Source organism: Electrona antarctica, assembly GCF_951216825.1.
Source record: "Electrona antarctica genome assembly, chromosome: 13".
NCBI classification, from domain to species: domain Eukaryota; kingdom Metazoa; phylum Chordata; class Actinopteri; order Myctophiformes; family Myctophidae; genus Electrona; species Electrona antarctica.
This window is the reverse complement of record NC_136794.1, coordinates 36437719-36451975: the sequence shown is the minus strand read 5'-3', so window position 1 is coordinate 36451975 and position 14257 is coordinate 36437719. Positions and strand designations below refer to the sequence as shown.

The window sequence follows — 14257 nt, the reverse complement described above, 5'->3', positions numbered from 1 at the left end:
ATGAAGGCTTTGCCACCCGCCACCAAAACTGAAACTAGGGTTTTTTGACCCCAGGGGCTCACTGGGGACAGGAACTCCTTATATGGTCAGCACACTCTATAGTAGGGAGGATTATCCAGAAAAAAAGAAAAAACAAGTGATATTTGAATTAAGTCAAATCACTGAATATACCTTTAAACTATATTATATATATATATAGCCCTATATATTCATTCATATACACTAGTGGTGGATATTGCATGCAATCTCACGATAGATATGTATCACGATACAGAGGCCACGATACGATATATATCGATTTATACATTTATTCAAAATTATGTCCATGTTGCACAAATACAATAAAACACTTTCAGGCCCACATGAGATCTTTACATTTAAATAAAATGTCTAAACATCCTAACAAGGGGTATATGGGAAGGGAGTGCATTGCAACTTGCAAGGGGGGCTTTGATAACGTTAAACAGAGGTACGTTTGTCAACACTGATCACCCAGATAATTCATGCTGTTCATTGCCGTATCGATACAGCAGCCTCTCGATCGATTCACCTAGGCTATCGTCCGGATGTTATATCGATATATTGCCATATTGATTAATTGAATGCATCACTAATATACAAATGATCAACAGAATTGAATAAAAAAACGTCTACTGCGGAATTCTCATTTAAAATCATTAAATGGCAATGAAACGTGAGCTTGCCGATGTTGCCGTACAGCAGGGTTCCCCAATAGGCGGCCCGCGGGCCATTTGCGGCCCCTGGAAGAATTAAAAAAAATAAAAAATAAGTTTTTGGTTTTGTTTTGGGGGGGTGTCCCAAATATAAATGGCATTAAATGGGGGTCAGTAGCCTATGCATGTCAAACTGGGCACCCCCTCAAGGACCACTGGTGGTCCCCGGACCACTGGTTGAGAACAATTTTTAATTAATGAATGGAAAAATAAAAAACCCAATTTTTCGCGCGTGCGGAGTGCGGACTTGGCCCCCAGGCTGGTTCCCTAGTCCAAATATGGCCCTTGAGGAAGATTAATTGGGGAACCCTGCCGTACAGTATGTTACTCTATAAACATAGTGAGACAGCTGGCCATAACGTGGCGTCCAGCAGTATTCAAGACATGTCTTTGACAGTGAGTGATGACACACAACTAAGGAAACGAGGAACAAATGTTGTGATGTTTTGATTAAGGGGCGACTGTGGCTCAAGAGGTAGAGCAGGTCGTCCAATGATCCATGGGTCGGCGGTTCGAATCCCGGCTCCTCCTGGCTACATGTCGAAGTGTCCTTGGGCAAGACACTGAACCCCAAATTGCTCCTGATGTGCTGGTTGGTACCTTGCATGGCTTCCGCCGCAATCGGTGTATGAATGTGTGTGTGAATGGGTGAATGTAATGCACAATCTATGTAAAGCTCCTTGGATAAAGGCACTATATAAATGCACCATTTACCATTTACCATTAATATCCCTTGTAGGGACAGGAATCAACAGCGACCTCCTGATACGATACGGTTATGATATTAAATCGAACTGCAAGTGGCCACTCTACCCCTGAACCATTGCCGTTAAATCATGCTTAATACTAAATATGAATACATATGTATTCTGGTGTTAACATGGTGATATAAGAACAAAGGAATTGACATTCCAATCCTAATGTTTTACCCATCCCTAATGCCTTGGCCCATCCATCAAGATGTGCAGTGTATAGTAGTAGTGATGTTGTGCATTTGTCCTTGAACCTGGGCTAACACTACAGGAAATTTTAAATCTTAACCGATTTTGAAATGTGGTTCTATCCAATCTCAAAATGCACACACTACGATGATTTGAGTTGCCCAAGAGTTAACACTTCATGCGGTTGCTTGGGGGATAGTCGGTACTGTGGTAGAAGACGTGAACTTTGAATATTAACCTTTATTGCAGACAGACAAACTGAAACTTTAACCCAAATACATTGTTGTCACTTTTACCCACCTGTAGTGTGTCAATTTGGTTCCATTTCACTCACAGAGTTACAGATCCATAAGGTTCTGTTTGCTTCCTAAATTAATAATCTAAGTGGGGTCCCCTTGGAATTCCCTCAAGGAACTTTCCAACCCCAAGTTGAGAATCAGAGGACTACACTGCAATAGTGACAAAGATCCCTTTGCATTGGAGATTTTCATGATGCATAGAGGTGTGGGCAGTGGTTCTCAATGTGGGGTCTGGGGACCCCCAGGGGTCCTTGAGGGGGTTCAAGGGGTCACCAGCAAAATTAGTTACAGGACCACTTCACCACTTTTCATCTTCATATAATTGGTGCTCACTAATGTTCATGATAAAATCCCATGAGTTTTTTCTACTCGGTCTGTGTCTCATAGGAGGGCTGTGGCAGGTCAGAAACCTGTCATCATTATTAAGCAGATTTTTTTAAACAACATTAAAAACATATACGTATTTAGATTTTTATTATTGTGACAACATTTTCGCATTGCAACTTTTCAGGAATAGAAAGCCTGCAGTTTCTATTAGCTTGGATTCCCCATCGATGATGTCACTGGTGGACGGGTTTCTGAACTGCCCACAGCCCTCCTATGAGAGTCTTGTATCATGATTATTAGTGAGGATCAATTATATGAAGATTGAAGGTTGAAAAGTGGTGAAGTGGTCCTTTAATATAGCATCAACTATTTAAAAATAGCCAATCTACAAGCTCAGAATGTGTCATGAGATTTTTGTATTTTTTTTTATTTTGAGAAAATGTAGGATAAATGTAGGATATTTTGAATATTTTTTAAACACAAATCTTGTATTGGGTCCTTGGCAGAAATAATTTTCAGATGAGGGTCCATCCACGGACAATAATAATAATGTTGGGATCCTTGGCATGAGAACCACTGGTTTAAATACATTGGTTCTTTGTGGATTTGTCCAGATGGTTCTGTACAGTATTCAAAAATTTAAAAACTTTGATGCTGCTATATAAATATTTGAAGTTTTTCAGAAAGCTTAGGTCAGGATTTAGAGGGCTTTTTAGAATCGGCCACAGTCCAAAATGGGTTAAGTCTGTTGACAGGAAACATAACCATTATCTGGCCATGTCCACGCAATGAACCGTTCCCCCTATTATCCCATTATGACTTGAAGCCAATTCTACAAATGTCTTCTAAAATTAGTTCTCAAACTTTTTAGTACCATGAAGACTGACCATCTGAAAATGTTTTGTGCCAGGAACTCACTGCTTCAGTGAGTCTCGTGTAGTGAAGATTCCTCCTCCCTCACATCTGTATGTGCTTGTTGTTATTGTTTTCGCTGACATCTGGTGGTGCCCTGGGCATCCAAGGGACCTGGCATGATTTCTGCATACACATCCCACGCTCGCTAACATGGCTGCCTGAGATGTTACGGTCTAACTTGGGACACTAATGGCATACTGTAGGAAGTGCCCATGGACTGTTACTATGTGTCCTGAGCTATATTTGGTCCGTTGTTTTAGCTGAGCGATGGCGCGCAGTTCGGAACTCAAAATGTACTTGAGTGAAAGTACAAAAGTATTGGCATCAAAATGTACTTAAATTAAGTGAAAAAAATATTTGTAATAGCCGATGCGATGCATTGTGAGCTTGTAGATTGGCTATTTTCAAATGGTCGAAATGTATATAGGGCTGAAGTGATTAGTGTTTCTTCTTCTTTTCCTTTCGGCTTTTCCCTTCAGGGGTCGCCACAGAGAATCATCTACCTCCATCTCACCCTGTCATCTGCCTCCATCTCACCCTGTCCTCTGCCTCCATCTCACCCTGTCCTCTGCCTCCATCTCACCCTGTCCTCTGCCTCCATCTCACCCTGTCCTCTGCCTCCATCTCACCCTGTCCTCTGCCTCCATCTCACCCTGTCCTCTGCCTCCATCTCACCCTGTCCTCTGCTTCCATCTCACCCTGTCCTCTGCCTCCATCTCACCCTGTCCTCTGCCTCCATCTCACCCTGTCCTCTGCCTCCATCTCACCCTGTCCTCTGCTTCCATCTCACCCTGTCCTCTGCCTCCATCTCACCCTGTCCTCTGCCTCCATCTCATCCTGTCTCACTTAAAGAACTGATTAGTGTATGTTTTGTAATTAGAATCTAAATCTAAAAAATCACACCTGTGTGAAGTGAGGGGCGCTCGCATCATCTTACAACATGATGATGTAATACAAACATTGAGACAAAACAAAATTATCTTTATTGTCAATGGTGTTTTTGAAACAAACATTGAACTAAAAAGAAACATTAAACCTGTATATAGGAAAAATAAATGTAGTGGAGTAAAAGTACAATATTTGCCTCTGAGATGTAGTGGAGTAGAAGTAAAAGTACAGACATTTTGAAATACCATTCTCCACTAAAGTAAAAAATAATTTACAGTATGCCATTAGTGTCCCAAGTTAGACCGTAACATCTATATTCATGAACGAGCGCTCTGTGTTAAACCCTAACTGTGCACTCTTTTGCTTGTGCATGTACTTCGCCCGCATGCAGTCCCAGCTTTGGCCAGTAGGGTGTGGCTGGGGCGTCTTCAATGTTTCCCAGCCGCTCTGGGGGCCTGGGTTCATTGTCCACATAACGTAATCATGAAGAGAGTAATCATGAAATAGATTACTCTCTATTAAACCAATAAAAAAAGGTAAAAATAGATGAAATAGCTGATCTGCAAGCTTGCAACGATGTCAAGTCGTCAACTTGTACGATCTGTTATTTCTGCTTTGTTATGTTATGAACATTTTTCAACATGGACACAATTATGACAAAATAATTGCGATTGGGATAATTGGGATTAGACAATTATGTATAATTGTGACAACCCTAAGCCAGGTCCACCCACTGTCCGGCCAGTTGATGGGACCGCAACTGTGGTAAAAATGCTAATAAACATCTTGGATTTGGGAATAGTTAAGAACCGTATGACTCATGACTCACTGAGCTCATGTGTGCTCCCTGGAGGATAGCAAGCCCCTACTGATTTTGGCGACCAAAAGGTGACCTTTTCTCTAGTCTACATGGATTCAAGTTCCCAGTCACCACGATTGACAGAGCTCTCTTGAGCAAGTTATCTCAAAGTAATGGGCAGATTGTCATGAAAGTTGCTGAGTGCATGCATGTTCCCAAATTGAACCCTACTTAAATGTTTTTTTTTGTGGCTTTCGCCTTTATTTTATTTATATTTTTTTATGGAGGGACAGACAGTAGGCTGACAGGAAATGGGGAGAGAGATGGGGGGATGACATGCAGTAAAGGCAGTCGGGATCGGGAGTCGAACCCGCGGCACACTGCCAGACTGGATTACCAGCCAAGGTGCCTGGACCGCTGAGCCACGGCCCAGAATTGAACCCTACTTATTTAAATGAAACCATGACCTCTTCCGCCAGGCCGAAACATCAACTTCTGACACAAGATATCCATAACATAATATGATAGGCAGATTCCAGGATTATATACCCCACCAATTTTTGTGACTATTGCTTTTCCTTTAGCACAGGGATGTCCAACGCATTTAAGTTGTGGGCTGGATTGGTCTTGTTCAACTCAACAAAATGTGACTATTCATGTGTGTCTGTGTCTGTGTCTGTGTGTGTATGTTGTTGATGCTTCCAGTACTGAAAGGCATGATTGCTGTTGCAGAGTTCATTACACAAAACATGATGTACCTGTATAGCATTTTTAGGCTACCGATTGATTTCAGGTCTTGGGCTAAATTGGAATTAGCCCTTTGCTAAATCCCTCCCCAACCCGTCCTTGTCCAATAGGCACATTAACAACGGTTACTACGAGAGGAGACATGGCAAGCTTTTCTTCTCACCCATTAAAATGATGGGATTTCTCCATATAAATAATCAATCATTTCAGTCAAGAGCTTCAAAATGTCTTCTAAATCTAGTCAACCAGGCTTGCACTGGACCTATGCACTGGACAATTTTGTGCATGACATTATTTCAATTAGAAATACCAGGAAATGGTAGAGGGATCGAGAAACAACACAGCCATACAAAATACCACTGACAGCTATGAGGTGACGAAAGCTTGTCATCCTTAGCAACGGTTCATAAACTATGTTGGCTTGGACAATTGGACAATCGCTTTTGGGTGGGGTTTAGCGAAGGGCATAGATTTTTTGGGTGTGTACAGGACCTTTCCACCTGCAGTGATCTTTCACTGTGTGCTCTGACGGAGTGACTGTTCATGACACAGAAGCCTGAATACAATCATATTTGATACACAGAATTATCACTCACACATTTCTGGTTATAGAGAACTTTAAATGACAGCAGTCGCTTGTTCATTTGTGCCCAGGGCCCAGTTTAGCACATCAACTCTATACATTACTGCACTCAACAGCACCACACTATATCACATCATAATACACTTCATACTAAGGAAAGCTATTTCCTTTTTGCATTATCCTTTTTATGATTATGGTGGGTCAGTGGTATGTAGAAAACTTTCTTGTGACCACCGCACTCTGACTTTTGGTGCGTTACCAGCTTAAATCAAACATCATAAAAGGTAGAAAGGTCGCACACACCAAGAAACAAATTTCAGCAGGTTTATTTCTCTATTTCATCGGGACATTATGGGTCAGATGTATATTACATGATATGTTTTATTTCACGATCGATCAAAAACCTGGGCTGGAAATACATCTGGAATAGGAAACGGGGTCCAACTCAGCTTTAAAACTGAATCCTGAGCCAAAAGTTCCTCTCAACCACCAACTGCTTAACAGAATTCTGCATTCCTGCAAGTCCTTTAGAAACGTGAAACCCAAAACAAGACCTTAATGGTGCTGAGTGCTGCGTTTTTTGAGAACAACTGCACAGCTTCCCTTGCTATGTATACTCTTACTGTTTGTTTATACAGTGTACACAGTACGTATCGAGGTATCGACGTGGACAGTGTAGTGTTTGACTTTCAAATACCCGATAATGGAATCAAACAAATGTCGCTTTTGGGGACAAGATGCAGAATCACCATCTGGCTCTTGTCACTTCTGCGAGTAGGTGATAAGTTCAATACTTATTTATGTCTGGCGGCACACTATAAATACCATGGTGTTCCATTGCAACAATTATCACCATTGGAGCAGCCCTGATGCTCGTCCAACCATGATACCGATTATCTCCATTTTAAAACGATATGATACAAAGTCAAACGATACGATACGATATTTGCCGTTTACATTTCGATATACTTTGATTTTTTTTATTAAATTCGATACAGTTACTATATTGTTACACCCCTAAATTAGTCTGGTTGCCATGTTAGGGCAACCACACTAACTAGGTTTATGCATAGTTCAATAGGAAGAGCACCTCTCTGTGAGGGTTAGGTCAAACTGTTGCCTCTCACAATTTTCAAATACTTCCGTCATACAGTCTGGAGCATCGGAAGCTCTATACACTGACACCACGCTAGACAGGAACGCCCAAAAACGTCACATCCGGTGCACAGCCGATGCTATCTAACTTGCGGAGGTAGCGTGCCATGTCCACGGGCAACAGATCTTTCAACGTATGGCATTGCAAATACGTTTGATAATCGCTACTCTGCTCAATATTGTTTTTAAAATGCCGCAAATTGCATTGCAGTGAACGAGCGCAAATCACAACTTCCCCCGGGGGTGGGCGGAGTCACAGTTTGAAAGGGCTGATTACGCGCCAGTGTATCATGAGTGGTGTCAGTGTATCATGAGTAAGCGATAAAGCGGAAGTGTAGACTCCTCCCCACTTTCGTTTTGTCTTTACAGTCGTGGAAATGTATCCTAATATAAATAGTAATCATCTAAGGATAATATAGCTTGCTGCTTAGCCGAAATGGAAAGAAAAAATATGAAAAAAATGTATGATATTTTTCCGGAGGTGTAGTTCCAGACTTTGGAGATTGTGGAATAGTTGTCTGGCTACGTGAGACAAGATGTTTGTATATAGTTGTAGCCAAGCATCAAGCATTAATACATGTCATTTTACTTTTGAAAAGGAGAATCCTTTTTTTTAATCTAGCTTCCGTCTACTGTTGCTTTTCATACAGAATCAAAATCACCCTAGTTGACCATGGGGTCCCCCAGGGCTCTATACTAAGTACACTAGTATTTCCCTGTACACAAAATCTCTCTGACAATCGCCGGTCTACAAGCTCACAGCACTCGCAGTTCAACGAGTCGCATAGAGAGCTTGTAGATCTGCTGTTTTCACCTAATGATTGTCCCCAAAATAGGGGCGCTATAGGATTTATGTGGTTGTGAGAGGTTTGCTGGCTGTGGTCCAGCCTATTTGTTGCAGAAAACACTGCCACATGATACTAGATCAACAGGACTTCACACAGCACACGTAACTAGGAAACAACTGTAGCAAATAAACAACACAGTCCATCAACACCTCTGCATTTTGTGTGACACTATCTTTCATCACTACTCTCCTACCACCAACAGTACTGTATCATTGCTCGGGAGGAAACCACCTAACTCCATTTTTGAGGTTTTAGATTTTTCATAACTCAATGCTACTGAACACCCTTTATGTCTGTGTGTTGGTTACAAAAATATTGATCCAATGAAAAGTATTAAAAGGCACTTTATATATATATATTATATACTTTATATATATAAAAAATCACACCCGTGTGAACTGAGAGGTGCAAGGTCTTATATAGCCTGATCAGCTGTGGTCTGACGTAATGTCAGTGTCCATAGTAACCATGCTCACCTGTGCACGGACACGTACACAGGTACACAAACATACAGACAAAGAAGCTTGTTGTAGTGGTTTGCACCACTCAAAAAATAAGATGATGGAGTTTCTTCCTGACAGCAGGCATGCACACACACACACACACACACACACACACACACACACACACACACACACACACACACACACACACACACACACACTGGAATGATGTTACAAGCATGGCAATGGATATCTGAATGCCACTGAGAGGAACCTGAGAAGGACGGTGTGCAAAACATCCTGTGACGGAAGAGGGTCTTGGATGGGATGTTTACAAGCATAGCACTGCTTCTATGAAGAGGGTCTTGTGTGGGATGTTTACAAGCATAACACTGCTTCTATGCACTATGCAGGGACAATGGGAGCTGATAAGAGAAGGCAGGGGGCGTGCGATCGCAACAGCTGTTCCGCATACTGTATAGGCTGCTTTCCCCCGCATCTTTTTGACTGCTCTCAGATGTGACATGGTGATGTGACGTGAGCGCTCTTGTGCAAAGTGTCCGTGACTAACCACTTTGGTGGACCGCTCTGACGCACTACAAATGATACTGAATGGACCACCCACACGTCAGTGGTGGAAAAAGTCAATGTGTGCCAATAACGCAATTTAAAAATAGTCTGTTACAAGTAAAAGTCCGCAATTCCAAATTTACTTTGAGTAAAAATACTGGTATCATGAAACTGGTATAAAAATGTACTTAAAGTACCAAAAGTAGAAAGTACTCCGAGACAGGTTGAATAAAACAGTAATGATATTATACAGAATGATGTGCATGTGAGTCTTTGACATCCTTGACGTCTTTCTAGGTTTTTACTGATTCAGAATTGTGTTGACGATATCTGCCGTCTAGCAGCGCCCCTGTCGCTAGGTAACATAAGCGCGATCTTAAAACACTTTTTTCTCTGAATCATTTGGCTCGCTTCAAGACAAAACATATTAGTATAAAAAGTACAAATTCAGTTTGACTTGGTATCTCTTGGTGTCTGTGTTGTGTGTGGGTGAGTGGGTGTAGACTTGCCTCCAGTTGATCAGATTGGGAGCACCACTGTTCGAGCATCCAATGACTGGGCTAGACATCGCAGCGCAGGTGTAATAATTGCTACAGTGCAGAGGGACGTGGCGTGCTGTGGATTTTTTAACTAGCAGAGCTATGTTGTAATGACATCACGTTTAATCTCACACTGTATCACGATGTCAATATATTGCCCGGCCTACACGGGTTGGAGCTGTCTGCATGTCTTTAATGGCTATTGCAAAAACAAAGCTTCAGGCAGTAAATATTATTTACTATATACTAAAATGTTTTGTTTTAAGGAACACGTACGTTACATCCGTGGGAACATCGTCTGTGTTGTAATCTGACCAGATGTATCCTCTCGTTGAGTTTGTAAATGTCTGAAAAATAACCCTTGCCAGAAACAGCCAGGGAATTTGGCAGAGTGTGTGGCGCGCCAACTGTGTGCGTGTGTGCGTGTGTGCGCGTGTGCGTGTGCGTGTGTGCACGCGTGTGCGTGCGTGCGGGAAATTGTTCCCACAAGTAAAGTAGAATTTGAGAAATAGACCATTTCCCTGCCCTAAAATATTTTTACGTGGTGCAACCACTTCATTAAGGAGCTATGTGTGTCGGTCCCTGGCTGGGTCCCTGGCTGGGTCTGTCCGAGCACGAAAATACAGTACAGTACAGTAGAGGGACCCCCTGGGGACCCTCACACGTTCTACATGCTCACAACTCTACTAGCCGTCGTAGCCGATCTACGTATAACCTCACAAATAGGTTGTAGCTCGGTTATTTTGAACTTTAGAGAGGTTAGACGTTAGAGTCCTGACAAGCACAGGTGTGTGTGTGTGTGTGTGTGTGTGTGTGTGTGTGTGTGTGTGTGTGTGTGTGTGTGTGTGTGTGTGTGTGTGTGTGTGTGTGTGTGTGTGTGTGTGTGTGTGTGTGTGTGTGTGTGTGTGTGTGTGTGTGTGTGTGTGTGTGTGAGACAGAGCAGCTGATTTTCTTCCTTAGGACCCCAAATCACACCTTGGAAAGCATGAGTGTCTATTTCAAACACAAAGTGTTTTTTGACTGGGGGGGGGGTCATATTTTGACTGTGTGTGTGTGTGTGTGTGTGTGTGTGTGTGTGTGTGTGTGTGTGTGTGTGTGTGTGTGTGTGTGTGTGTGTGTGTGTGTGTGTGTGTGTGTGTGTCTCTGTGTGTGTGTCTCTGTGTGTGTGTGTGTGTGTGTGTGTGTCTCTGTGTGTGTGTCTCTGTGTGTGTGTGTGTGTGTGTGTGTGTGTGTGTGTGTTGGTTGCTGTTGCTACGTTACAAGTAAGATAAATACAGTAAGGTGCAAGTATATGAGATATTGACTCTCAACCAATCAAAAATTGAGGTTGGAACTGTTGTATAGCATGCATCTTAATGCATTACACACTAAAATGTGTAATGCAATTAATGTAATTGTGAGTGCACAAACGGACCCTGCGGGTCCATTTGGTTCCATTGGTGCACACTAGAACTTTAATTAGTTTTTCTACTGGCACCAGGCAAATTCCAACCTCTAATCCCCCGACTGTATCAGATCCTAGCCCCGCAGGCAGGCGTGCAGGTGACAAAAGGTCTCGGAACATTCAACCCCTGGATTAAAAGTCCTCGGAGTCGCTACGGCTGATTGGATTCCACACATGGAAGCCAGCATGTCTTCCTCTGAGACATGGATATTTATAGCGCATAGACAGAGACAGAGTAATGAGCCATGGACATCTAGTGAATAGGAAAAGTGTCTTAACTACAGTGCATAGAGACCGACAGATGACCATGACAGGCTGCAGTTGCATAGAGACATTATGCTGATGATAGCATGTGACTGTTATGGTCAAACAACAGCTTCCATGCTCAGTTAAACACAATACTAGCTTTCCTTTCATGCTCGGTTAAACACAATACCAGTGGTGAGGGATTGTGCATCCTTCAGGGCAGGCATAATAGGTCATTAGGTGTTCTATGTGGGAGCGATGATGCAGTAGGTGCTACAGAGCACACATCCCCTTGGGTGATATGAAGCCAAGGTGCATCATTTGCTGCACTCTCTCCTTTTCCAGATCCATCGCCTGGCCAATCACTGAGCAGCCGTGCCCAATAGGAAGATGGATGCTCCTGGGTGGAGGTGGATGACGGCCTTCATGCTGCTGTGCACTCCAGCGGAGGTAGGCCCAGTGGTGGATATGTCATTGAAATCACATTTATCATATCATTATCGTGCTATATATGTTCTACCTGCTATGGCATGATTCTGTATCAGAGAGGTTGAGAATGTGTGGAATTCGGCTTGGACAATTACGGTTCTCTAATCTAGACCGAGGGACCACCATCCTGACTAAGAGCAACCTGGGGACCACCACTATTGTGTCGGGTGGGTCCATCATAAACCCACCTAACACAATAGTGGTGGCTGTTCATGGCACCATTCCATGGGTTAAGATTAGTTGTTTTTCTTCTGCCTTGCTCACTAATCACACTATCACAGGCTACATTCATGAGCTGGGCAAAAAAATCTAGTTTTCAAAGCATTATATTACCAGTAAAGAGCAGGGATACAATTTGGCAAGAAGCACAACGTTTTTGTTGGATACAGCCACAATGGATCAACTATTTACAAAAGGATTTTTTTCCCTGGACCAAGCAGGACAGCCCAAGTCCTCTCTCAAAATATCACATTCACATGCAAACAAGTATCAAATAAAAGTCAAATGAAAAAAGGAACAAGAAACAAGAGTATCAAATAAAAGTCAAATGAAAAAAGGAAAAGTACTATTAAAAATAATACCATTATGAATGTTTAATGTGAAGTTTTCTTTCAAATCTTACTATAAATGCGCACTCGAGAACCGTACAACCGTACACACACGCACACATGCAGACACACATACACGTGGCGCATTTATAGTAGGATGGCAACCCCATACCTGCCAATTGATTACTTAACCAGTCCACTTTTCACAGTCAGTTTGCAGACAGACAGATACAGAGATCTCCATTACAGACAGATACAGAGATCTCCATCCATGTGGGACACAGACATACAGTTAAAATGGGTGCTATGACAACGGGTATTGATACTACAGAAATCTCCATATACAGTATGGACACAAAAGGGACACAGACAGATGGTTAAAACGGGTGATATGACAAGTTGACAACAGGTATCATTAGGTTCCCAAGTTGCATCGTTCTCAAGTAGGCCGGTGGCCGACGGGCACGTACAGGTCTAGTACTATTAAATGTAGGACACAAAAAATAAATAAAGGGAAGGGACCCATAAAAATGTGTCTGTGACCCATTTGTTTGGGGAAACAGTGCTCTAGACGTGTTGTTCTGCTGGTCCAGTCAGTATAGAATCATATTTCACAATTTTAGTTTCCGTAGTCGGTGAGCAAAGAATGGCTGTTATGGTTGCTTACTGGTTAGAGGGAACAGTTCCATAACAGAGTCGCCGGTTCAACTGGACACATCTGGTTGGCCTTTTCTCTGTACAGAGGTCACATTTTCCATGAAGCTCAAATGAATTTAATGGATGTCTGCGTAGCTTCAACTCCCCTTCCTGTGGTCTAAATAGGGATATGGGGTCCATCCTGTTTTAATAGCCCCCTGGGGGGCTTACAGTAAGAATACAGGGTCAAAATGGGGTGCAGGCACAAGTTTTCCTGTGAGTACTTATAAGCACATACAGTATAGCTTATATCAGTGGTTTGGTCCAGATGTTGTTTTAACCACTTAAGCCATATATACTTCATCGTACAGCATATTTCTAACATATTTCTTCTGTATAATGACATGGGGACACCAGGTTGAAAATGGTTAAAGTCGAGAATAGCGCTCAGTTTCGCAGGGATGTGTCAGGAACACACAAATGGACACATGGACACAAAAAGCACGCAATACTGTATTTAAAATAAAAACCCTGATCTCGTCAAAATCTCATTGATATTAGTATGATCTCATATATTTTAAAGTTTACTAGAAGGTTTTCATAACCCGAATGGAACCTTCACGTTTCTGCGACCAAATCGGTTTTGTTTGTTTTTTAAGAAAACTGTTAGGATTTAGAAGACATTTGTAGAATCGGCCTCAGGTCTTAATAATGGGTTAAATAATGAAACAACATAATATGTTAATATACGAATATTATTCTTGCAGATTTACGTGGAGGCAAGCCCAGACGTCAACGAGACCCAGCAGCATCCAACCAACGTCTATCATGACATCGGTGTCACCAGGAACAAGATAGTAACGGCACAGTTTGAGTGCTACCAGAAGATAATGAAGGACGATACTCACATCAGACAAGGTAAATTAACCAATATAATAGCCAATAATGGGCCTGGGCGGCTGGTGTAGCTGTCTAGACACCTAGACCACATTCACTAAAAACGCCAGGACAACGCTCCACACATCCCATACTCTTCTCCCTTCTGGCTCCAAAACTATGGAATGCACTTCCCACTGCAATCAGAACTACAAACTCAGTCCCAGTCT

General features: G+C 42.3%; 1 protein-coding gene across 1 annotated transcript in view; it reads left to right on the top strand.

The window, feature by feature from the left end:
* Nucleotides 1-14257, top strand: part of calcrla (calcitonin receptor-like a) — a 44778-nt gene that overhangs the window by 14016 nt on the left and 16505 nt on the right. The window contains exons 2-3 of the mRNA XM_079518338.1: nt 11824-11928; nt 13919-14069. Of these exons, the coding sequence (XP_079374464.1) occupies nt 11869-11928; nt 13919-14069 (211 nt within the window). The 5' untranslated portion in view covers nt 11824-11868. The remainder of the gene's footprint in view (nt 1-11823; nt 11929-13918; nt 14070-14257) is intronic.